At 40.8% G+C, this 26924-nt stretch overlaps 2 protein-coding genes across 3 annotated transcripts; one reads left to right on the forward strand and one right to left on the reverse strand.

The window, feature by feature from the left end:
* The first annotated feature begins 8687 nt into the window (after window positions 1-8687).
* ACN9 (acetate non-utilizing protein 9) lies at window positions 8688-25381 on the forward strand. The gene is made up of 9 exons (XM_051212846.1): window positions 8688-8828; window positions 8884-9071; window positions 9107-9195; window positions 9236-10238; window positions 11403-11596; window positions 11633-11747; window positions 11780-11914; window positions 17211-17487; window positions 24686-25381. The coding sequence occupies exons 8-9, from the start codon at window positions 17296-17298 to the stop codon at window positions 24902-24904; spliced, it is 411 nt and encodes a 136-aa protein (XP_051068767.1). The 5' UTR covers window positions 8688-8828; window positions 8884-9071; window positions 9107-9195; window positions 9236-10238; window positions 11403-11596; window positions 11633-11747; window positions 11780-11914; window positions 17211-17295; the 3' UTR covers window positions 24905-25381.
* Window positions 14853-15634, reverse strand: MS3_00004872 (uncharacterized protein; the record flags this gene model as incomplete). 2 transcript variants are annotated; one of them, XM_051212848.1, is made up of 4 exons in its annotated part: window positions 14853-14885; window positions 15042-15178; window positions 15208-15367; window positions 15410-15634. In XM_051212848.1, 4 exons carry the CDS (start codon window positions 15632-15634, stop codon window positions 14853-14855), a joined length of 555 nt encoding a protein of 184 aa, XP_051068768.1. The 2 variants fall into 2 exon arrangements, with proteins under 2 accessions (XP_051068768.1, XP_051068769.1); XM_051212847.1 differs by having other exon boundaries at window positions 14873-15178.
* Window positions 25382-26924: the final 1543 nt, after the last annotated feature.

Below are 26924 nucleotides of genomic sequence, written 5' to 3' on the forward strand. Positions count from 1 at the left end.
AAGCTGCCTTAACAGTGAAAATCCTTTCACTTAGGAGTTTTCGCATACTAGAAGTTTGGAGCAAAACTATCCACAAACCATTATCTGTAGTACCGAAAAGTTCTTCAAAGAACTAACGGTGCGTTACACAAATACTCGAAGCCTACCAAATCAAGTGCCGGAGCCCAGAAATACGGTATATGTCAGATGTGTACGATAATGAAACTCATTTGCTTGACTTCTCGCTTTGTAGGGTTGACAGACCTAACCGTTGAGAAGGTGGGGTTATCCTGTACATGAGGATAACCTTAACCACACGAGCCGCAGAGATAGTGGAACATGGTGATGATGTCAGCTAAATAACGTGCCCCTCATTTTTAGAGAGAAATGATCATACGGTCATCTTATTCAAGTTCATCAATGAAATAGTTTGTAAAGCAGATGCTCCGGTCCATCCTAACATATGGAAGGCAGACCTGAAGGTGACCAACCCCACAGTATCAGCTGAAAACCGGAAAGCTGACTCAGATGCACTAATAGGAGAGACATGGATTCATTATCAGCGGTTATACAATCAAGCAACTCAACGATTTGTATCATGGACTATCCCAAAGAAGAAGAAGCACGCCCATCCCTGGATAGATCAAAATTTTCGACGTTTACTATGGCAAAAGAAGAAACGTCGGAACTATTCCAAGGCAGTTTTTACTCAGGAGTCTCTTCTGGGCTAAGGAATAAACTCAAATGCAAAGTTGCCTGCTCACTGTGAACTTCGATCAAGACGACTTACGTAAGGCTCTTAGCACTTTAAACAGAAAAATCAACGGGACCAGATGATCTACACTCTGAACTCTTGGAACAAACTGCACAATATACTGATGTTCTACTAAATATGATACTCAATATGTCACATGGCCAAGGTGAGTTACCTGCGGACTGGAAGGACGCAATTGCCACACACATAAAACAGGATCAAGACAATTTCTACCAAACTATAGACCTATCGACTTAACCGGTGTTGTGGCTAAAATACTGGAAAGGATAATCAAAAAAGCGATGACGACATTCATGGAAGCCAGCAACTTGCTAAACAGAGAACGACATGGTTTCGAGAAAGGATTACCTTACACAACAAATCTTCTTATAGCAGGAGAGCTAGGTAATAAAAAATCAGAGGACATCGTCTACATATACTTCAGCAAAGCATCTGATAAGATGCCCAAAAATAGACTATTATTGAAGCTGAAAATCTAGGAGTCGTCGGACTTCTAAAGTCAGTCGAGGATGTTTAGTTATGTCGTAGACAGAAAGTATGAATAAATTTGAAATTCGAAACAAGTACTTAGTGGAACAACACTATGTTCTGTCCTAGGTCCTCTACTTTTTATGCTATATATAATTGAACTCCCAAGCATAGTTGAGTTCTCAATGCCACTGTACTCTGATGATGTAAATATCTGGTGGAAAATGACAAGAAACGCAGATGCATGTACATGTAAATGTATCCTCTATATCTGACTCCAATGAAAGATATCCCGTTAACTGGGTAGAGATATTTTATTGTTAAAGATTAATAAAATCCGCAAGCGTACAGCAAGCAAGCACACAGAGCAACCAAGAGAGTGTGTGTGAGTTGAAAATTCATATATATTTATTAATGTTAATCAAGTGTGGACAAATAATTGATTATCTATGTGTCACAACCAATGGGAGAATAGATTAAGGATTGATATGCAGACACGCGCTCAAGCATACACACGCAGAAATTAACATAGTGAATTAAGTGTATAAATTACAGTGAGTAGACAAATAATACAATAGTTGAATGTGCTTACTGCATAAGCTTCCATCCAGAACATTGATATTTTTATCTACAAAGAATATTTTTATTAACATCTATGTTCGACAAAGAGTTCAAAAACGAAATCGTTTTTGAAATAAATGTACAACTTGGTATGATGGGTAAGCGTTAAGTTGCAATAACAGCTTGTGTGTTGAAATGTTTTATATTATGTATGTATAAATGTACATTTAACATCGACAAATTGCATCAAGTTAAAATGTAAGTATAATGAAGATCCGTGAGGCCGATAAAAGAATAATTTTTGTGTTATAAGAGCAATCTCGGGACTTGGTCTAGATAAGTATGATGGTTGATACATACTTATCTGGCCAGTGTATTCTTCTTCCTGACCTCGTAATTTCTGTTGCTACTGAACTTTGACGTGAGGTATTGTTTGTTGCAGGTAGTTTGTATGATGCTTGCTCTGCTGCGAGTTTAGACGGTTTTACAGTTGTCTGTTTTTCAGTGTTCTCTAAAAGCGCTGGTATTACTCTGGTGATGCTAACAGTATCATGTTTACCTGCTCTTACCACCGTAACCATTTTACTGTCCTTTCGGATGATTTTAAAAGGGCCGACGTAACAATTCTGTAACGACTGTCGTACTTTATCATTTCTGACGAATATATGTGAGCATTTGTTTAGTTCATCGGGTACGAATGACCTCACCTTTTGGGTTCATGGTTCAACGGACCTAATGGATTCCATCTGCTGTTTTACTTGTTGCACGTAGTTGGTTATATGTGCTGGAATATCTGTTGCACGGTCAAAAAAATTCACCAGGCAAACGTAACGTTGTTCCATAAACCAACTCAGCAGCACAACAACCGATGTCTTGTTTGATAGTTGAGCGAATACCTAGTAGTACCAAATGAAGCTTGACATCCCATTTGTAATCTCCTCCTGCGGACATCAAAGAGGCTTTTAACTGCCTGTTGAACCTTTCTATCATTCCATTAGCAGTCGGATGTTAAGCAGTGGTTCTAATCCTCTTTATTCCGAAAGTACCTGTAAGTTGCTGAAATAGTTTGCTTTCAAACTGAGCTCCACGGTCGGTCGTAATTGTTGTAGGGACACCGAAGTTTGTAATCCAGTGTTTCACTGGTTTCTTCCCCACTGTTGATGCCGACGTGTCTTTTAACGGAACAGCTATGTGCCATCTCGTGAACCTATCTATACATGTTAATATATGCGTGTAACCATTAGAAATAGGTAACGGTTCAACAACGTCAATGCGAATGGGGTCAAACCTAGCTCTGGCGGCGGGAAAAATTCCTGTAGAAGATATGATATATCTATGTACTTTTGACTTCTGGCATCGGATGCATTCCCGTGACCATTGTCGTACATCTTTCTTTATGTTTGGCCATACAAACCTATCTGTGATAAGCTTTACAGCGGCTTTTATACCTGGATGAGATATGTTATGTAATTTCTCATATGATCAGGAAAAAAAGGGTGAGTTTTACCTGTTGAGGTATCACAAGTTAAGGTGTCCTTGTTGTTTATGGGGATGTTTTGGAATAATGGTTTTGGTCCCTTAGACTGAAAAAGATTCTCTAGCCCCCTATCGAGCTTTTGATGTTTCGTCATGTCTTGATAGTTTATATCAGGGATCGAGAAGGTATTGATATTTAATCTCGATAGTTTATCCTCTGCATCGGAAGAGTTTTTCTTGTGTACCATATGGAGCAGTGATGACAATGGACTATCGGAGGAGCATATTATGCCCAACTCTATCACTGTAAAATTTGCTCTTTGCGAGAGCTAGACGAGAGGATTCAAGGCGCCTTGAACGTGTGAACACTGGTGGACATTCTGTCTTTATGTGGTGTACGACTGTATGTGTCCGTTTGCCCTGTTTGAAACTCGGTCGTAATAAGTCTGGAAACTGGTCAAGTAAATCAACGTACTTGTCATTCTCGCGATGAGGTTTGATCAATAAATATATGGAAGTCTCATTAGATATGATTCCGCTGATTTCATTACTCTGATCGGCAAGGACAGGTTTCCGATTTCTAACTTCTACCAGTATTTTATGGAATTGCAGAAAGTCAATGTCGATTATAGGAACAAGGACGTCAGGTATGGTGAAGCCCCATGAAAAATTGGATTTGGGACCGAAGTTTAATTGTAACTGCCTTTTGCCGTATGTCTTGACCTCAGATCTGTTTGCGGCTTGTAGTTTTAGTTTGGGGTCAGGCGTGTTTTCCTCAAATGCAGTGGGCGGTACTACACTAACCTCTGTCCGGTGTCGACTAAGAACTGTGTTCCGGTTCTTTTGTCAGTAACATATAGCAAACAACTGTTTTGAGAGTTGTGGCCAGCGACTGCAGTCGTCACTAACCGACGGCCTTGACGTCCCCTTTGCTATGTGCTTGCGAAGTTACAGGGGAGAGTACATTTTTTTTTACTTGTTCACCATACGTTCTATGGTACCAACAGATGTTATGTCTTGGTAGTGATAGGACTACGACGTCTACGGCTTCTGGATCTTCTCCTACACATGCTTTGAAGGTATTCAGAAACTGGAGCCGGGTTATCTGTTGAGTGAGGACGTCAACTCTTCATCGTAACTCGACAATCTCGTCAGTTGAGCTCGATCGTATGTGAGATACAGAGTGAGTCCTAGTCCGCTCGTAAATTCTATCAACTATGTCCGCTAGCCTATCAAAATTGACATCTTCGTCTCCAACTGCTAGTATCTGTTGGACGTTTTGTGGGGGACGTCTGAGCCACAATTGATATAATAGACGTTTATGTACTGTACGATTCCCTACTAAATTTGTCATGTGGTGTTTTAATTCAGAGGGTGTACCGTCACCTAGCTCTGCATTAGCTAAAATTTGATCGATTGTCTGCTGGTCGGGGGGAGGTGTAACACGAATGACCTCTCTTTTCAGACAATCGTATGGTGAATCTAGGTCCGGCTTAAAAATGACGTCAGGCACTTGTTCAATAACGTCGTCCGGCAGCAACGAATTCGCGTAACTAAATTTCGTGCTCTGACTTGTGATTCTGTTTGCAACAAAATAGCTCTCTAACTGTGCAAACCATAGTTCAGCTTTTCGGGGATTAAAGACAGGCAAAGGTACAGAGATGGCACCCACGAAAATAGACTTAGATGAAAGGCTTGGTGAATTATCAAGTGACATGATACGAAGAAATAATAATAGTAGGCTGAGAACTGAAATATACAATATGAGGAAATCAAAGATAACAACAAGAAATATATATGAGACTCACCGAAAAAAACTGTCACTGGGTTTAAATAGGCGAATATACAGCAATAATTCCAAAGGAACAATGTTATGGGTGAATTTATTGACTGTCAATGAATTGTTAATAACCGTAATAGTAATTCCAATATGAAGTTCTTTATGATTGGAGAATATGCAGCAGACTTTGTAGTGAGATAGTGCGTGTTCTAGATGCGGCTCACCAAGTTTGTAGAGGCTATTATCCTCTATATCTGACTCCGATAAGAGATATCCCGTTAACTGAGTATTTAATGCCGGCTCAAGGTCCTAGTAGAGTTATGAGTTTACTCGAGATTATTCAGAAGCCCGAATACCAGTTGTAGAGATATTTTATTGTTAAAGATTAATAAAATCCGCAAGCGTACAGCAAGCAAGCACACAGAGCAACCAAGAGAGTGTGTGTGAGTTGAAAATTCATATATATTTATTAATGTTAATCAAGTGTAGACAAATAATTGATTATCTATGTGTCACAACCAATGGGAGAATAGATTAAGGATTGATATGCAGACACGCGCTCAATCAGTGAGTAGACAAATAATGCAATAGTTGAATGGGCTTACTACATGCGCTTCGGGCGAACTTAGATGTTCTGACTTGCAGGTCTGAAAAATGGGTGATGTCTATCAACGCGGCCCCGTTTGTCTACATGCACATTAGAGATAGAAAGGTAGCTAGGTACGGTGTGGGGGAAGACTCAGTGCCCATGGCTTGAGCTCACAAGAAACCTGGGGTGACAGTAAGCCATGACCTTAAGACCACAGGTCACTGTCACGAGGTCACAGCTAGGGGGTATGGGTCCCTATGGGCTTTACCAATTTATTTGCGCCTGTTACTCCCAATGGTGCATCGGCCACCGGCTAGCATTCTCCAACCCACCCTCACCCGGGGATCACTTTCTAGTTCTATCCAATGGTTTTTCATTCTTCTCATGTCTGTCTCCATTTCTCGGTGTAATGTGCTGTTTGGTCCTCCTATTCTCCTTTGGCCCTGGGGATTTCAAGTGAAGACTTGTCTTGCGACGCAGTTGGGTGCTTTCCTCAATGTATGTCCTACCCACTTCCAGTGCTTCTTCCTGACTTGTCCCTCTGTCAGAATTTCGTTTGTTGTCTCCCACAGGAGATTGATTGATTGCTGATAGTGTCAGGCCAACGGATCCGAAGTATTCTACGTAGACATCTGTTAATAAACACCTGTATTTTCTGGATGATGGCTTTCGTAGTTCTCCAGGTTTTCGCCCCATACAGTCGAACTGTCTTGACATTTGTATTGAAAATTCTGACCTTGGTGTTGGTTGACGGACAGTTGTTTTGAGTTCCAGATGTTCTTCAGTTGTAAATATACTGCTCTTGCTTTTCCAATCCGCGCTTTCACATCTGCATCAGATCCGTCGTGTTCATCAATGATGCTGCCCAAATATGTAGAGGTTTTTACATCTTCCGATTCTTCACCGTCAATTGTGATTGGATTGGTGCATGCTGTGTTGTATCGAAGAATCTTGCTTTTCCCTTTGTGTATAATGAGACCTACTGCTGCTGAGGCTGCTGCTACATTGGTCGTCTTCTCCTGCATTTGTTGTTGCGTGTGCGATAGAAGAGCCAGATCACCTGCGAAGTCTAGATCATCCAGCTGCATCCTAGCTATTCACTGTATCCCATGCTTTCCACCATATGTTGACGTCTTCATGATCCAGTCGATCACGAGGAGGAAGAGAAATGGTGAGAGTAAGAAGACTTACCTGACGGTGGTCTTTACATTGAACGGGTCTGTCAGCTGACCTCCATGTGCAATCTTGTAGTTTAATCCATCATAGAAATTCTGTATGGTGTTGACTATCTTCTCAGACACATCATAATGTTGAGGAAGCCTGGATAGTGTTGTCCAGTCCACGTTATCAAATGCTTTCTCGTAGTCAGTGAAATTGATGTAGGGAGTTTAAATGTTTCGAATTATTTTTTCAGGTTAGCTTTTGTTTAGAGAATTAGTTTCTATGGGATGGGGTCGCTAACCGCATGACTAACCTTCCTACTTCATCCGGGCTTGGGACCAGCATTGGCCCCAGAGGGGCTCCAGGTAGTGTCCTTTACCAATCTAGATACTAATATGTTCACCACAGTGTACACAACCCCTGTGAGTTCCAAGCTTGAAAATTGCGTTGAGGCTGCAATTCTGTGTTTTAAATGTGACTCAAACGTCTTGTAAAAGGTACATAGCGCAACTACCCATGCAGTCATAGAACTCTAGGGTTTACCATACAAATAGTATGTAGGGCCAGTGAAATTTTACTGACTCCTAACCGAATCATCCAGCAGTTGAGTCAATGAGTATCGAACAGATTATCGATCCTCGTCGAGGTCAAGGACAATCATCGCGCATCAGTTAATCGTATGTGTTGTGACTTGAACTTTGGTCGATTTTTACCCCGTGTCAATTGTTGCGTCCTTGACTGAAAGATTAGAGAGCAGCGTACCATAGATCGAATCAGTGACACGTAAAACATGTACGAACGACCTAGAGTTCCGATTGGTCCCGCCTCCCTGTCTAGCCCAGCCAGTTGGGTCCAGAACACAAGTCACAACCTCTGAGATATGAATCGTTATATTTCAAACATGCTCTGTTTATATACTAATCAAGCATACCACATCGTGCCATAAAACAGAAAACAACATTTTGTACAATATTTAACAAGTGAACAAATATCAACCAATAGGAAATGTCCATTCAAAGTCCAAGGACACCGTTGGACTTAATATGACAATTATTGGTATATTCCTCTGCATCCCTAACAGTATGTCATGGGCTGGCGCATCCCGTGGTGTTCTCGCTATCTTCTCTGTACTCATTTTCACCAGTGTATTTCAATAATAACGTCCTTTGTGTTATCCGGTCTTCAAAGCAACCACAGTACCTTGATACGTCGAAGGGGTGATCCACGTTAGATGCTGACCGCGGGGCGACTTCAAAGTTAGCTGGTTCGTCACACCATTCCCTTCTTACTCGAGTAGGCCTCCAAACATCTGACATAGATAATCTAAGTTGATGATTAACGAACGGCTCCAGAAGCTAGATCTCTTATTCTCTATCCTAACGCAGATTAAGAAGTGATCTAATCTTATTGTATAGAATTCTAAGAAGTGATTTTGGACCTGAAGTATCCTCGTTCGTTCTTCTTATCAGATCAGACCAACTCAGAGGACATAGTAAACGAATAAAATAGTCAATAACGAATAAAATAACCATGACGCCCAGGTTTTCACATCGAGTCATAAGTTATTGAAACCTGTTACCCGAAAAATTGGCGTCCGTTCCTTTCAGTTGACTCATTCAAAATAAAACAAGACACTCTGAGAACCCCAAGCAACCAAGAAAAAGGAAATAAAGGCGAAGAAAGGGGAAATAAAGTGGACGACAGCGTAAATAAAAAGGAAATGTCATTTTCCGCCTTTACGTCGGTTATTTAGGACAAATATCGATTTTTCCTCTTTGCGTCGTGCAGCTGGAGGAAATTTGTCGACAATTTTACGTAACGTGCAGTGTTTGAATATACCGCGTCCCAAACTTACGTTTTCATAAATGTAGACAAATTAATGCACCGCTTAATAATAAAACAAAACTATTGTCATAAAAACAAAGTAAAAAATACGGAACTAGGCATTCGGTTGAGATGCATATACACTGACTTCGTTTTTTGTTTAGCCAGTGTTATGACGGGCTTGAGAGCCATCGCAATTAACTAATGTGATGCAGGTGAGAGGTGTGCTCTCGGAATTTTCATGTTCATTATAACTGATTACCTTGTTAGTTCAATACTATGAATTTCATTGAAGTCAGTGAGAATGTTCGTAGACGTAGGGCCACTGTGAACTTGTCACGTTCCCTTCGCTGTCATAGATCCACTTATAACAAGGTGGAATAATATGCGAGCCGCTTTCATGAAAAAATATGACGTTCTTTCGTTCAGTGGGTTTGCTAATGAAAGCACCTTAAAAGGTAACTGAGTTCAACAGTGTTTTTTAAATTGATAGAAGTAAATAGAGAAACCACTCGTAATGACAGTACTTCAACTGTAACACCATCCACTAGCAACATCAATCAAAGGCTTTTAGATAATAGGGTATGTAAATGAAGTTCATACGTGATTATATTTCTTATAGGATGCAAGGCGAGACTCTAACTCAGGGACGACCTTTGGACGAATCTCAAATGACCTTGACAATTATTAGCCAATCAGAAGACAGTATAGAGTGAAAATATATAAGGAAATAATGAATTACAGTGGATATTCTTCTTTTACATGATTTGAAAACTTGTTAAGGTTGATAAAGGTTCAGAGGTTCTGAATTCATAATTCATACGGTATAGAAACTCGTCCATAGGGTTAGGGCTGTAGCCTCTCAGTAAACACCTCTTCTCTAAAATCCGATGTAAACCGATCGCATGTTAGCACTCTAACCCTAACCTAGCCCTAACCACAACCCTAATCCTAACCTTAACCCTAAACCCTAACCTTATTTACGGGTTTCTATACCGTACGCATTATGAATTCAGAACTTCTGAGCCTTTATCAAACCTTAACAAGCTTTTTAATCATGTAAAAGAAGAATATCCACTGTAATTCATTGCTTTCTTGTAATATATTTTTACTTAATACTGTCTTCTGATTGACCAATAATTGAAATTGCTCAAACGTTTTTCATTGACTCGTCCCTAAATTAGTCTCGCCGTCCCATCTCTTGTAACCTCTCATTAATCACGACTCAGACTAATACAAATAATGATAATTGTTGCTAATTGGATCATAAAGTCTCTAGTAACATTAGCTGTGGCTTTGCAGATTTTACGGAAGTTTCAGCTGTTCAGTGGTACGAATATTGCCGTGATATATGTGCAATCAAAATGACACGCTTACATGAATCATTTAAGGGAGTCGGAAGAATAGTGGAAATAGATGAGATCGAGCAAAGAAAGTGCCAGTTCGAGCAGGTTTTTTCCTTCAACACAGGACAACGAAATACAATTCCATCACGGTAGTCTGCGCATCGTGCTGCAATCATTTGATCGCCCCAGTCACAGATGCAGGAACTTCTTAATAGTCCCATCTGTTGAAGTCGCTCAACAATCACCTCTTCTCCGAAGTCTACTGCGAAACCATCGTATGTGAGCATCACGTATTGAAATTAGCGCCGTGACCTTAAAATCCCTTAAACGATTTTCATTGGCTCGTGCATAAATAATACTCGCCAACTTTTCCTCAAGATCCTAAGCACATGGTGTACCTAGGTGTCACATAAAAGCTGACTAATTTATGGATAGATTGAGCACACAGGAAACTGCTGAACTTGAACTCATGTGCAATTAGGGACATTAATAATTTAATATCAGGTTGCGTGGCAAGTACTCCTTCCGACTTTCCGCGTAAATGCCGTACACTAGACTTCGTATCGGCATGGAAAGCTTCTGAATGTAGGTTGTTTCTTCTGTATTTAAGCCCGTTGATTCTTGAAAAAACATTGCCACAACCTTTTTATCTTAATTTCCGGCGTTTAGCGTTATCCATTTATCTGCTTGCACATCCCAAATTACATAATACTGTTGTAGAAACCGCCAGGATAGGTTTACTAAACTTCCTGGAGGAATACGAATGGTGTTATGGGTCTGAAAACTTAGTTTACAATGCGCATTCGTTACAGCACCTCCCTGACGACGTTCGTGCACATGGACCTTTAGATAGTTTTTCAGCCTTTCCATCCCAATCTTATATCAGACAAATCAAGAATTCTGTGCACAATGGGCTTGCTGTAGCTAAGCAGGCAGCTCAGCGTTATGCTGAAAAAATGTCCTTCTACGATAGGCTTCAACTTAGCTGTTCAACAAATACTACCCCAATAGGCGCTGATGATGTCTCCAATAAACAAGTAATTATGTTTAACAATAGTAAAATAACTTCATTTAAGCCTGATAATGTAGTAGTAGTAGTAGTAGTAGTAGTAGTAGTAGTAGTAGTAGTAAACGGGCAGCCTGGTTTAGTCACTGATATAAAGAAGGATGGACTACTGAGATTTAGGTCTTTTACTGACCCACGCAATTACTTGGAAGATCCTTTCCCATCTAGTGAGATAGGAATCTTTATGTGCTCCATAGTTAGCCATGAACACACATGGGTATCGGTTAAGGACATAGATTGTAAATGTATGGCCATAAATTGTAGGAATTATCTAGTTCTAATCCCATTGCTGCATACTTTACTGTAAATGCATTTTGTTTCACTAGTGTTTAATTAATGACGACAAATAATTTAATTACGTCTTATGTTATTTTCAGCCAACTAACAAGAAGTACGTCATTGTTGACGTCCTCAGCAAAAACAACTGATGATAGCATCCAAGGAGTGGATAGTAGGCAATGACCTTTGCCTTCTTTCGAACGAGCTGGTCGATATACACCTGCAGAAGTGCGACCAACCGAATGAAAATTGGTCACTTATGAAATGTAAAGTTATTATGTTCACGAATTAGGTAGGTTACATACACAGAAAGTATAATTCACTATAGATTCTCTGCAGTCTGCCAAAGATCTGTTAGTTGCCCTACAGATACTGGAATCTCAACGTAAAAACACCTCAACGGATGAAAACACTTTGCCACAGAACACTGAGAAGCCAAAGAGGTCTGTACAATAATCTTACTTACATTTCCTAGAGGTGTAATAAAGCGTAAAGAAGATTTTCTTTACAATTCAGTCGACATGGATGTGGCTGAGATGCGGGCTGGGAATAGCCGCGTACAATATCCCAAATTCCGTGTTTTCGACAAATTCATATCGCCAATCGCCAAGTAAGTTTCATTATTATTTAGATGTTCACGAATTAGTTCGACACAATTAGAGACATCACCGTCAACATCAGAATCTAAGCATATCAGTGGTGTTATAGCGGACCTGTAAGTCACCTGCATCATCAAGTGAACTTTTTCAGGTTCGATAGGTTGTATACAGTGGTGCAGAACATGTCGTCAGCTATCACTGACTTGACTAAAACGATGAACAACATATCGTCCGCCATTACTGACTTAAATGTTAATGTAAACCAATTGCTATTTAAGTGTAATGAACGCGAAAAACCGCATCAATTCGATTGCAGACTGTCGAGTCAGCAGTTCCCTTTGTCATCTGAAGAGGAACTACAGATGCTGGATACTGGTTTGTCGCAGAAAGAAACCAGGGACCGATTTGTAAGTCATCAACATTAATTTAATAATTTGTTACTATTACAGATTGCAATGGTCACTAGGTTATCAAGTGACGATCCAAAAACGTCGACGTGGTTTGTTCTGTCGCATCTGTTGACACCTGAGGTTGCCAGTAAATTCACGTTACTTGGCTCCTCTTCAAAACGAGCACTCCAGAAATGCAAGTTTTACGGCTGCATACGAAGTAACCTATATCTATTACTTAAACTTCAGGTGCCTTAACTAATCGCTTTCTGTCATCCTCTGTCAACGAAAAGACCTTGGTAAGCTCTGTGACATCCCGACACAAGGTTATTTTCACGATATCCGAGACAAGATGATAAAGCGTAATAGAAGAAAACAAGACCATGTATGTACTAATTTAAAGTGATAACCTCCCTACGGCTCTATAGTTACAGTCAACAATATTAACGAACATAACCGTAAGTTCAGCTTTAAGTATTTGGCTGTGCCAAAGCATGTCATTGAGATATGGTTGTGACTTTTTTTTCTTTTTTTTAATTCAGAATTCACAGGACGACTACCTCAATTCTCAATAGCCGAACGAACGTGGCTGAAGGGAATAGTCCGTGCAATTGTTTTGATGTTCTACCTAGATTTCAACAAACATTATTTTTTCAAACAGCTTACTCTTTCGCTTACATGGGAAACTGTTGAAGTGTTGAGGATGTGTGTTTGAGTGTCAGTTAACTTATGGTTAAATGCACATTCCTTATAGATAATACATCACCTGTTTCTTCTTTTCCAGATATTTTCAAATAACAATGAATTAGCAATTGCATTGGATATGCAAAGCAATCGATGCTTAAGCTTCTGCTCTAGTGTTGTACAATAATACGCTTTATTGGCAATTGCAATGGAAATGCGATTCGACTGATGCTCAAGATTGTGCTATTATGTTGTACAATAATGATTGTACAACATTTAATCGCTAGTTCACTAACTCCCTTGAGCGTGTTCAGCGTGTGGGAACAAAATTAATGAAGAGTCTTTCTAAGCTCCGTAACGATGAGCGTTTAAAACGCCTAAACCTTTCCCCCTTGTCGTATCGTAGGAGACGAGGTAACCTTATACTGGCATTTCATATCGTTAATTATGATTTGGGTGTCAATATGTCTTATCTTTTTGCTCCATCCAGCACTAATAATCTCCGAGGTCATAGCAAGAAGGTTCATAAACCACGATCTAATAAACTTAAAGTGGGGTCCCGTTCTTCTCATCGAGTAGTCAATGGTTGGAACGCCTTACCCGAGCAAGTGATATCAGCCTCATCAGTGAATATTTTCAAGGAGAAGCTGGACCTTCACTGGAAAGCAATGTGTCAGGATTAATACAGGTTCACCAACCTACTATTCTTATTACTGAAGACTGAAGACTGACTGAACACCATGAGGGGAATGGAAAGAGATCAGTCAACCTAAATTAACCCACTGGAATGATACTGGGTGGTGAACAAAACCCCCCAAGAGTCCTTTAAGTGGAAGTCTGACAGATTAGCGTATTAAATAACCCATTTATCTTCTCTGTCTCCTGATTGGTCATTTTGGGTATGATCTCAAGGTAGTTCGTACAGCTTTACCGCGTAATTTCTTATCCCAACCAACATTAACTCGTAATCCTATTTTGAGCCGGGTAGGTGACTAAGGTTTCGCGGCCATTTTTGGGATTGCTCGACGTCGTCTCCATACTTGAGGCCTACGTAGGCTTGGTACCAGTTAAGTATCTAGAAAAGTGTGAGCCATCCCAGACAACCCAAAAAGAGGAAATAAAGGCGAAGAAAGGGGAAATAAAGGGGTAAATGCTTTGGTAGCGAAAGGGGAAATAAACGAGAAAACGCGCCAGAATGTCGCCTTTTTCGCCTGTCCGGGAGAAATAATGCGGATTTTCCCTTTTTTCGCCGTTTTGTCGACAAATTACCGACTTATCGCCTAAATATCCGCTGAATTGTCGCATTTTTACCTAAATATCCGCTGGATTGCCTACTTTCCGCCTAAATATCCGCTGAATTGTCGAACTTTTGCCTAAATTTCCGCGGAATTGCATATTTATATGCTTAATTGTCTACTTTTCGCCTAAATACACACATAACCCCCTATTTTCCTTTTATTGACAGAACCCCAAAGGTCTCCTATGTTCCCCTTTATTTTCAACAACAGACCAAAATATATCTGCAATGCAGTGGAAAAGCGGTACATTTTTGAAAAATTTTATTTAAAAGGAAAAGCGTATTATTGTACAACACTAGAGCAGAAGCTTAAGCATCGATTGCTTTGCATATCCAATGCAATTGCTAATTCATTGTTATTTGAAAATATCTGGAAAAGAAGAAACAGGTGATGTATTATCTATAAGGAATGTGCATTTAACCATAAGTTAACTGACACTCAAACACACATCCTCAACACTTCAACAGTTTCCCATGTAAGCGAAAGAGTAAGCTGTTTGAAAAAATAATGTTTGTTGAAATCTAGGTAGAACATCAAAACAATTGCACGGACTATTCCCTTCAGCCACGTTCGTTCGGCTATTGAGAATTGAGGTAGTCGTCCTGTGAATTCTGAATTAAAAAAAAGAAAAAAAGTCACAACCATATCTCAATGACATGCTTTGGCACAGCCAAATACTTAAAGCTGAACTTACGGTTATGTTCGTTAATATTGTTGACTGTAACTATAGAGCCGTAGGGAGGTTATCACTTTAAATTAGTACATACATGGTCTTGTTTTCTTCTATTACGCTTTATCATCTTGTCTCGGATATCGTGAAAATAACCTTGTGTCGGGATGTCACAGAGCTTACCAAGGTCTTTTTCGTTGACAGAGGATGACAGAAAGCGATTAGTTAAGGCACCTGAAGTTTAAGTAATAGATATAGGTTACTTCGTATGCAGCCGTAAAACTTGCATTTCTGGAGTGCTCGTTTTGAAGAGGAGCCAAGTAACGTGAATTTACTGGCAACCTCAGGTGTCAACAGATGCGACAGAACAAACCACGTCGACGTTTTTGGATCGTCACTTGATAACCTAGTGACCATTGCAATCTGTAATAGTAACAAATTATTAAATTAATGTTGATGACTTACAAATCGGTCCCTGGTTTCTTTCTGCGACAAACCAGTATCCAGCATCTGTAGTTCCTCTTCAGATGACAAAGGGAACTGCTGACTCGACAGTCTGCAATCGAATTGATGCGGTTTTTCGCGTTCATTACACTTAAATAGCAATTGGTTTACATTAACATTTAAGTCAGTAATGGCGGACGATATGTTGTTCATCGTTTTAGTCAAGTCAGTGATAGCTGACGACATGTTCTGCACCACTGTATACAACCTATCGAACCTGAAAAAGTTCACTTGATGATGCAGGTGACTTACAGGTCCGCTATAACACCACTGATATGCTTAGATTCTGATGTTGACGGTGATGTCTCTAATTGTGTCGAACTAATTCGTGAACATAATAACTTTACATTTCGTAAGTGACTAATTTTCATTCGGTTGGTCGCACTTCTGCAGGTGTATATCGACCAGCTCGTTCGAAAGAAGGCAAAGGTCATTGCCTACTATCCACTCCTTGGATGCTATCATCAGTTGTTTTTTGCTGAGGACGTCAACAATGACGTACTTCTTGTTAGTTGGCTGAAAATAACATAAGACGTAATTAAATTATTTGTCGTCATTAATTAAACACTAGTGAAACAAAATGCATTTACAGTAAAGTATGCAGCAATGGGATTAGAACTAGATAATTCCTACAATTTATGGCCATACATTTACAATCTATGTCCTTAACCGATACCCATGTGTGTTCATGGCTAACTATGGAGCACATAAAGATTCCTATCTCACTAGATGGGAAAGGATCTTCCAAGTAATTGCGTGGGTCAGTAAAAGACCTAAATCTCAGTAGTCCATCCTTCTTTATATCAGTGACTAAACCAGGCTGCCCGTTTACTACTACTACTACTACTACTACTACTACTACTACTACTACTACATTATCAGGCTTAAATGAAGTTATTTTACTATTGTTAAACATAATTACTTGTTTATTGGAGACATCATCAGCGCCTATTGGGGTAGTATTTGTTGAACAGCTAAGTTGAAGCCTATCGTAGAAGGACATTTTTTCAGCATAACGCTGAGCTGCCTGCTTAGCTACAGCAAGCCCATTGTGCACAGAATTCTTGATTTGTCTGATATAAGATTGGAATGGAAAGGCTGAAAAACTATCTAAAGGTCCATGTGCACGAACGTCGTCAGGGAGGTGCTGTAACGAATGCGCATTGTAAACTAAGTTTTCAGACCCATAACACCATTCGTATTCCTCCAGGAAGTTTAGTAAACCTATCCTGGCGGTTTCTACAACAGTATTATGTAATTTGGGATGTGCAAGCAGATAAATGGATAACGCTAAACGCCGGAAATTAAGATAAAAAGGTTGTGGCAATGTTTTTTCAAGAATCAACGGGCTTAAATACAGAAGAAACAACCTACATTCAGAAGCTTTCCATGCCGATACGAAGTCTAGTGTACGGCATTTACGCGGAAAGTCGGAAGGAGTACTTGCCACGCAACCTGATATTAAATTATTAATGTCCCTAATTGCACATGAGTTCAAGTTCAGCAGTTTCCTGTGTGCTCAATCTATCCATAAATTAGTCAGCTTTTATGTGACACCTAGGTACAGCATGTGCATAGGATTTAAAGTAAAAGGTAAAATCATATTAAGCGAAAGCGTTTCCATAATAGAATGTTGTTGATGGTGAATTAATATGTATCTCGTTCTCTCATGTATAGTCAGGTTTCTAAGTTATTTTTTTATTTAACTCCTAAATCTGCTTTACTTTGAATATTGCATTATATTTTGATTTCGATATCTCAGGTTACAGTTCATACTGAATTCTACTCAAATAATCATTCGTCTCTGACTCCAGTTATTAGTTTGAGCCAACATTCTTTCGAATTCTATGTCCCAAGATATCTTAAAAATTGCTGTCCATTCTCAACGTGTTCGTTTCCTGTACAAATTTATACTTACTTTGCATCGTTCGCTGCCTCCTCATTTACGGGAAATTGGTGACAAATATGTAAAGACAGAATTCAAGAAGCATAAGGATGTCAAACCCGAATTTGTTCAACCATTCATGGTTGAATGGACAGTAAGTAGGTTTAAATATCTACATATTTTGTATTTCAGGACTAGTTCTAAACTTCATGTATGTTTATAATTTCGAAGTCCAGTGATTAGATCCCATAAAGAAGTTTAAATAGTGACAGAAATATTAGTTATGATAGTATGTGATATTAAAGGTAAATTTATCAGATTACGTTTGCCTTTTTTCCTTTAAGTTATTTATCTAAACAATCGTGTGACATAAAAGTGTAAACTTGAATAGTCGACTTTCAGGTCGTAAACCGACTGCAAAATGTGGTGACCAGTGATAAAATAAAGTGACATTTATTATGTGCAGTCAGCTTAAGCTTGATTCCATAATAGTCGATGCCTTCATTGTTATGAATAGTTTGAATAAAGGGTGGCATAAAATATGGTGGTTGACTTACTTTTATTAGCAATCCTTGCTCATGATGTGTATATGGACGCTTATTTCAGTGTTACTTAATTACTTACGCCTGCTACTCCTCATGCCCGACCGAAGCTGCTACCTTGACGCGGTGGTCGGGCTTGCCTATCGTGATGACCCAACCGAGCTATATTGGCTGGAACATATGTTCCTGTAGGTTCTACCATGCCAGGCAGGTCGATTGGAGAACGGTAAGACTAAAAGCAGCAACTCAAGGTCTGAGAGCGAAGTCGTACTGCTGACTGTAGAGGGGTGTGACAGCAGTAAGGTGTTTCCCTCGGACAACCAGCATGACAGCGATGCTGCCTTCCCACAAGGAGGGGTGAGGTTAGAAAAGGTCGACCCTAAAAATGTCACACCTCACCTTACCTCACGGATTTCCGTCTCCGGCGGTTAGGCCCTTTGAAGAACGGAGCTAACACGTTAAAAACCTTCCACGAAAAGGCCGTGCGCGACCGGCCTCAAGCAGTTGTCCCTTGGGCACTGCGGTCACGCTCCCAGGTCGTTAGGACCAACACTAATCCAATTTCCTTTTCAGGTTCCTCAAGAAATACCCTTCCTCGGTGTGGGCAGCCGGGAAGTGATATCAGCCCTCATACCCGTAACAGCACACGAGACCAAGTTGGTCACATTCAAATCCTTCCTACACCTCCTAATACCTCTCTTATCTCCATGACTAACCCTTCTCACGTCTCTTTATCATCTCGCACCGCTAGGGCAAACGATTCGAGTACGTGGAACTTTATTTCTGGCCTCCTGAAACCACGCTCTAAAGTACATTTAGCAGCTTTTAACGTCCGAACACTGTCAAATAGGAATCCCGCGCCATCGATGTGTGCTGTGTCTCCGAAACGCGCATACAGGATCCGAGTAGCGTCATCTATTTGACCTCACCATGCCAAAATAAAGAACCGACTCGATTCACACTTCGTGTATCTGGAAGCCCTGATTCTGCTTCCCGTGGCCTCGCCGGCGTAGGTATAGCATTGAGTCCTAGGGCAGAACTAGCTCTCTTAGAGTGGATCCCAGTAGACAGTCGTTTGTGCGCTGTCCGACTGAACGGAACAGTAAGGATCCGAAAAGATAGGAACACTCGTCGTTGCCTCTTCGTCGTCTCTGCCTATTCTCCCACTGACTGCAGCGCAGATGATGTAAAAGATGAGTTTTACAGAAAGCTCTCCGACCTCCTTAAAGCTAGGCGTTCGGATGTAGTAATAATGGCCAGTGACTTTAATGCTCAAGTAGATAAACTAAGCGATAGGGAAAGACACCTGGGTGGATCTTATAGCATCGTGGCTCAAAGAACAGATAATGGAGACCGTCTGTTTCAGCTATGCTCAGATAACCGCCTGTTCCTTGCAAATACTAACTTTAAGCATAGGGAAAAACATCTTTTAACATGGAGACACCCTAATTCGTCCCAACGTTGGACCCAAATAGATCACATCGCTATCAGCCACCGATGGAGGGGCTCGATAGCAGACTGTCGCTCACTCTTGAGCACATGCTTGGATTCAGATCATGCTCTAGTACGAGCGCGTACCTGTCTGCGTCTTACTGGACGTAGGAAAGACGCTGCAAGGAAACCTCTTAGGGGCCTACTTAATGATAGTCAAGCTAAGAGTATATTTCAGGAACAACTAGGAAAACAGTTAGGCAGCCATGTATGTGATGCCCACCCCGAGGCAGCATGGAATGATATCCGAAAAGCTGTGGAAACAGCAGTGATATCTGCTAGTAAGGTAAACCAGAAGGTTAGGGAGCAACACTGGATCTCAGCAGCATTTATCGCACTGATAGATGCTCGGAAACTCATTCCACCTGGCTCTGAACATAATGAAGCGCGGAGTCAGCTTAAGCGCAAGCTGACAAGAAGTCTACGCAATGATCGTGAACAGTGGTGGGTAGCGAATGCAAGAGAGATGGAAAAGGCAGCGGCAATACGTAATAGCAGACAACTGTCCAGACTTGTCAAGGGAACCGGTATTAGGAACGCGACCGTTAGCGAAACAATCTCAGAGAAAGATGGACATATTATTCATTCTCAATCCAGGAGATTGGGTCTATGGACAGAACACTTCAGGGATCAGTTCAACTGGCCTTCAGCCACACTTCGGTTTCCCACGATCTCTAGTCAACCTGAATGGCGAGTTAATATAGGTCCTCCGTCCCTTTACGAAGTTGAAAAAGCCATAGGAAATCTGAAACGAGGGAGAGCAGCAGGCCCTGACAGGTTTACTCCTGAGATTTTTAAGGATGGTGGTCCAGTATTAGCAATGAGATTAACCGAGGTCTTAGGTAGAATTTGGGAACTGGAAGTAATCCCATCTGACTGGTCTCAATCACTGATTGTGCCTGTCTATAAGAAAGGACAAAAGTCCTCTTGTGACAATCACAGAGGAATCAGTTTGACTAATATAGTGTCTAAAATATTAGCTTCAATAATACTTCGACGCCTAATCAAAGCTCGTGAAGAGCAGATTAGAGAAAACCAGGCCGGTTTTCGACCTGGACGTGGTTGTATAGATCAGATATTCACACTACGTCAGGTTCTAGAACACAGACACACATTCAGACGCCCCACAATGGTAGTATTTCTCGACCTTAAGGCGGCATTTGACTCTGTTGATCGTGAGGTTCTATGGCAGTGTTTGTCACTGAAAGGAGTACCAAAGAAGTACATTAACCTTATAAAGGCTCTCTACTCGAACACAACTGGTAGAGTGAGAGCTTATGGCGAGAGGTCATCAGAATTGATTACCTCAAGTGGTGTTCGTCAGGGCTGTCCACTCTCCCCATTCTTGTTCAACTTTGTGGTCGACGTACTTTTAGAGATAACACTCTCCTCATCTAAATTTCCAGGGGTTGAAATTCTACCGGGAGGTTCACTTGTTGACTTAGAATATGCAGATGACATAGTTTTATTTGGTGAAGACGCCGACAAAATGCAGAGTCTTCTGACCACTCTGAGCAACATTGCAGGCATGTTCGGGATGCGATTCTCTCCCTCGAAATGCAAAATGTTGCTTCAGGATTGGGTTACATCGACACCCGAACTAGTGATAGGGAGTGAAGTAATTGAGCGTGTCGATCGCTTCACTTATCTTGGAAGTCTCATCAGCCCTTGTGGTCTGGTGTGTGACGAAATCTCAGCACGGATACAGAAGGCTCGACTAGCTTTTGTCAACTTGCGTCATTTATGGCGTAGGCGAGATATCCGTCTATCAACCAAAGGACGAGTTTACTGTGCAGCCGTTCGTTCCGTCCTACTTTATGGCAGTGAAACGTGGCTGATAAGAGTAGAGGATATTCGTAGGTTACTAGTATTCGATCATAGGTGTCTTCGAAATATTGCTCGTATGTCCTGGGACCATCGAGTAAGTAATGCAGTTGTTAGGAAACGGGTACTAGGTAAGGATGGCAAATCAATTGATGAAGTAGTGAAACTTCATCAGTTGAGATGGCTGGGACACGTGTTACGTATGCCCAACGACCGACTGCCTCGACGTGCTATGTTCAGTGGTATAGGAGTAGGTTGGAAGAAAGCTAGGGGCGGCCAGACCAAAACATGGCACAAGTCCATGAAGTCACTGACAAGTGGTCTGAGTCATGTCGGTAGGTGTAGACTCCCTGGTTGGGGACTGCGAGATGATAGCAACCGATGGTTAGAGACCCTGAATGACATGGCTCAAAATCGTTTGCAATGGCGCAGGTGCATCCACTCTCTGTGTTCTCCCAAATTTTGATCTCCTTATTCCTCCTTGTCTCTTTTTTTCTCCTCTCAAATTTATTTCACTGTATTATACTCTTTAAGTAACATCTCCAAACACTAATCTCCCCGATTACTGCTTATACTCTTATTACCTCTACTACTACGGGATTTGAATCGACCACTGCATCTCTGTGCCAATGTGGTGTGGCAACTCGAACTGATGTACGTACGTACGAAGTTCTACGTTGTTACTGACTGACTGGCTGCTACTCCTCATAGATGAACATAAGCCGACCATCACCACTCTCTATCCAACCTTGTTTTGGGCAATTCTCTCCAGCTCCTTCCAGTTGTTATTTATCCTTTTCATATCTGCTTCTATTTCCCGACGTGATGTATTCCTTGACCTTCCTCTTCTCCGTTTCCCTTCTGGATTCCAAGTTAGTGCTTGCCTCGTGATGCAGTTTGATTATTTGCGTAATGTATGTCTTATCCATTCCCATCGTCTTTTCCTAATTTTCATTTCAACTGGAAGCTGGTTTGTTCTCTCCCACAGTAGGCTGTTGCTGATGGTATCCGGCCAATGGATGTTGAGTATCTTGTGTAGACAAGTATTTATAAATACTTTCACCTTCTTGATGATGGTTGTTGTAGTTCTCCAAGTTTCAGCTCCGTACCATAGAACTGTCTTAACGTTCGGATTGAAGATTCTGACTTTGATATTGATTGAAAGTTGTCTTGAGTTCCATCTGTTCTTCAGTTGTAGGAATGTGGCCCTTGCTTTGTGAATCCTCGCCTGCACGTCTGTATCTAATCCTCCTTGTTCATCGATGATGCTTACCAGGTACATGAAGGATTTAATCTTCCAGAGTTTCGCCATCTGGAGTGATTGGATTGCTGTTCTCCGCTTTAAATTTGAGGACTTTGGTTTTCCCCTTATGTATGTTGTGGTTTACTGATACAGAGACTGCTGCTACACTGGCTGTCTTTATCTGCATTTTTTCGTGTGTATGGGATAGGTCATCTGTGAAGTCCAAATCGTCTAATTGGTTCTGAGCTGTCCATTGTATGCCGTGTTTTCCCAGTCGATCACCAGAAGAAAGAGGAAGTGGGGGAGCAGACAGTCTTGTCTGACTCCGGTTCTTACTTGGAATGCATCTCTCAGCTGTCCTCCATGCACTACTTTGCACTGTAGTCCGTCGTATGAGTTCCGGATAATGTTGACAATCTTCTCAGGAACTCCATAGTGTCGAAAAAGTTTCTATAATATCCTCCTATCTACTCTGTCAAACGTCTTTTAATCAATAAAGTTGATGTATATTGACGAGTTTCAGTCAACTGATTGTTCGACGATGATCTGTAGTGTCACAATTTGGTCTGTGCACAACCTATCCCTACGGAATCCAGCCTGTTGGTCTCGAAGTTGGGCGTCTATTGCGTCTTTCATCCGGTTCAGCAACACTGTTAGAGACTTTCTGTGGTACTGACAGTAGTGTGATGCCTCTGTAGTTCTCACATATTCTCAGATCTTTCTTTGGAATCTTGAGGTGTCCTTCTTTCGAGTCCATCGGCACTTGTTCCTCCTCCCAAATCTTCTTGAATAGAAGGTGAAGTATGTTTGAAGTTACTTCGATGTCTGACTTGAGCGCTTCGGCTGGTATATTGTCGGGTCCTGCTGCTTTCCCGCTCTTGATTTGTCCGATGGCCATCCTGATTTCTTCCGTCGTTGGTGGATTGACATCTATAGGAAGCTCTGTGTGTGTGCTGCCTCAATGTCCGGTGGATTCAATGAAGCTTGTCTATTCAAGAGTTCCTTAAAGTACTCTATCCATCTGTTTCACTGTTCTTGAATTTCAGTGATTGGCCTGCCTTCTTTATCTTTGGCCGGTCTTTCTGGTTTGCTATATCTCCCTGCTAGTTTCTTCGTTGTATCGTGAAGCTGTTTCATATTTCCTTCTCTAGCAGCTTTTTCTGCCGTCGTTGCTAGTTCTTCCACGTATTTCTGCTTGTTGGCTTTGATCCTCTTCTTCACTTGCTTGTTTGCTTCTATGTACTCAGCTTGTGCCTTGACTTCCTCTGCTCGTGTTCGGCTGGCGTGGTTTCTTAAAAATGAAAGGTAGAGTATTCGGTATCCTGCCCTTTAACATTCAGGTGATTTCAGTTAATTAGTATACTAACATTAAAGTTTCATATAAAGTCTTTGGAATTCTGTCCAGATTTTGTTTTTAATTAAATATGGACTGCAGCATATGTAACAGTATCATTAAATTGTTTCTGTAAATTCACTAACGTAATCATTCGTATACTCCAGTTAATATTTTCCAAGGCGACTGTAAAGGTAAACAATAGGGTATGGTGATGTATATATTCTTAGTTTTTAGTCAACTATGGGAAAACCATCGAATTAGATTTCGTTTTTATACGATTTTTCAATAAGGTCTATCTACAGTCTTGATGCTAGTTCATTGATCCATCCATATTGTTGCTATAAATTAAGCACCAGCTAAAACATGATACTTTTCTAAAGTCTTAGTTGTTGATCCATTGGTCGAATAGTGCAATAAGCTCAACGTTATCGCTTGCTTTCACCTATAGGTTTGCTGCACATACTTCAGTCCACGTATCTGCGCAGTGACATCAGTCCAAAACCCAGTACAACAATTTTCCTACCATTAATGATACTCTTATTTTTCACTACTTTTGTATTCCTGATCACTTTAGTTCATTGTTCAATGATGTGGCAACATGAACAGATGGATACATGTGCTCTATTCTACGCTGCTTATGACTGACAGCGCTTTGACCCTAAGCATACTCCTATCCACCACCTAATACCAAACTTGTCTGGTAAATATTGTGTCATCATTGTATCCATGTATAGACTTCCATTTTAGCATTCACTAAATGCCTTAAAGCTGTCTTTAACTATTTGATTGACTGAGCCATAATAAGTTAATCAATAGCCAATCTAATTTTGGCCTTTTACAACTCAACATCCTTAATACTTATAAGTGATTAATAAAGTTGCTAATTTTTACTTAAAATAATTAATTTATTTTACAGAAATATGCAGTTGAATTATCAATGCAAATTCAACAATCAATACGAAATTCGAATAATAAAATTGGCGCAAAGCATGAAATTAAAATGAACAAGGAAGAAGCGCTTGGTAAACCATTGGATGAAGCTTTATTGAGTTATTTTTCTGAAACACAACTTAATCAGCTATTAGCTTTAGCTAAAGAAATTCATGATGAAAGTCATAAACCATTAGAAAAGTAGTCGAAAAATGATCAACTAATACAAATGAACTTTACTACAATGTGTTGCGAACTATATCAATAAAATGTAGCGATTATATTTGTTTTTAGATTTTCTGAACTTTTTGAATTAGTTGATGTGAACAAGCTACAGTCATTTTAAAATAAACCTTTCGTATGTCAGTCAGTCAGCTACAACGTAGGACCAGGCACATATATGCATCGGTCCAAGTTGCCATACCTCATTAACACAACAAGATGAACACGGGATTCATAAAAGTAGTTCATTCAGAGGTGGTAATATATAAAAGAAAGATTGCAATAAGGATATAGTACAGGAAGAAATAATTAGTTCGTAGAAAGAAAGATATGAAGCAATTTTAATCTCTTAGTTTAAGGGAAGACAGAGAGTGTATACACCGACGCCATTGTGATCGATTCTGAGCCATATCACCCTGAGTCTCCAACCATTGGTTACGATAGTCACGCGTTCCCCAACCAAGTAGTCTGCATCTACCAACATGGCTCAGACTAGAAGTTAGTGACTTCAAGCACTGATGCCACGTTTTGGTTTGGCCGCCCCTAACTTCCAACCATCCCCAACACTGGTTAGCATTGCACGTCGTGGTAATCGGTGTTCGGCCATACGTAACACGTGGCCCAACCATCTCAGTCGATGAAGATCCACAACCTCATCAACTGATTTACCATCATTCCCTAATGCCCTGCGTCTAACCTCACTATTACTTGCCCGGTGATCCCAGCAGACGCCAGCAATATTTCTGAGGCATCTGTGGTCAAATACTAGTAGCTTACGACTGTCTTCTACTCTTAATGACCGTGTTTCGCTGCCGTAAATTAAAACAGAACGGACTGCCGCGCAGTATACTCGTCCTTTTATTGATAGACGGATATCTCGCCTTCGCCATAGGTGATAAAAGTTGGCAAAAGCCAAACGAGCTTTTCGAATCCGTACTGAGATTTCGTCGGACACCAACACATTAGGGCTGATCAAACTTCCAAGGTAAGTGAAGTTGTCGACGCGTTCTACTACTTCACTCCCCATCCTTAGTTCAGATGTTGACGCATACCAGTCGTGAAGCGCATTCCAAACATTCTGGCATTGTTGCTTAGTGCTACCAGAAGACTACATTTTATCAGCGTCTTCACCAAACAGGACTATGTCATCTGCGTATTCTAAGTTGATAAGTGGACCTCATGGGAGGAGATCAATACCCGAGAATTCAGTAGACGAGAATGTTATTTGCATCAATAGGTCTATGATGAAGTTAAACAAAAACGGAGAAAGTGGACAGCCTTGTTGGACACGACTTGAGGTTGCGAAAGCAGATGACAGTTCGCCATAAGCTCTGACTCGACTAGTAGTGTTCGAGTAAAGAGCCTTCACAAGGTTTATGTACTTCTGAGGTAGACCTTTCAATGACAGACACTGCCACAGAATCTCGTGGTCTACAGAGTCAAATGCTGCTTTTAAGTCGAGAAAGACCACCATTGTCGGACGCCGATAAGTATGCCTGTGTTCTAGAACCTAACGAATGGTGAATATGTGGTTGATGCAGCCACGACCAGGTCTGAAGCCAGCTTGATTCTCTCGTATTTGCAGTTCACGAGTCTTTGTTAGGCGTCCGATAATTATCGAGGCTAGTATTTTAGATACTATATTAGTTAAACTAATCCCAGTCAGATGGGATAGCGTCTAACTCCCAGATCTTAGCTAAAGTATTAGTCAACCTAATCGATAAAATTGGACCACCATCCTTAAAGACCTCTGGAGCCAATCCATCTGGACCAGCTGCCCTTCCTCGTTTCAGATTAACTATAGTCTTTTGAACTTCTGCTAGAGTTGGGGGACCTACTTCAATGTTTCATTCACACTGTCTAGGAATGGAGGGTAGTTGTAGAGTAGCTGAAGGCCAGCCGAAATGTTCTCTGAAATGCTCCGCCCATCGTTCTAAACGTCTGGACTGAGAGCAGATGAGAATGTCGTCTTTTTCCGAAATAGTCTGACTTACACTTGACTT

Source organism: Schistosoma haematobium, chromosome 3 (genome assembly GCF_000699445.3).
Source record: "Schistosoma haematobium chromosome 3, whole genome shotgun sequence".
NCBI classification, from domain to species: domain Eukaryota; kingdom Metazoa; phylum Platyhelminthes; class Trematoda; order Strigeidida; family Schistosomatidae; genus Schistosoma; species Schistosoma haematobium.

Coding starts and splice junctions, on each gene's coding strand:
- ACN9 (XM_051212846.1), top strand. CDS start 17,296: ATGTCCCAAGATATCTTAAAAATTGCTGTCCATTCTCAACGTGTTCGT. Junction 17,488..24,685: donor CATTCATGGTTGAATGGACA/GTAAGTAGGTTT, acceptor TTTATTTTACAG/AAATATGCAGTTGAATTATC.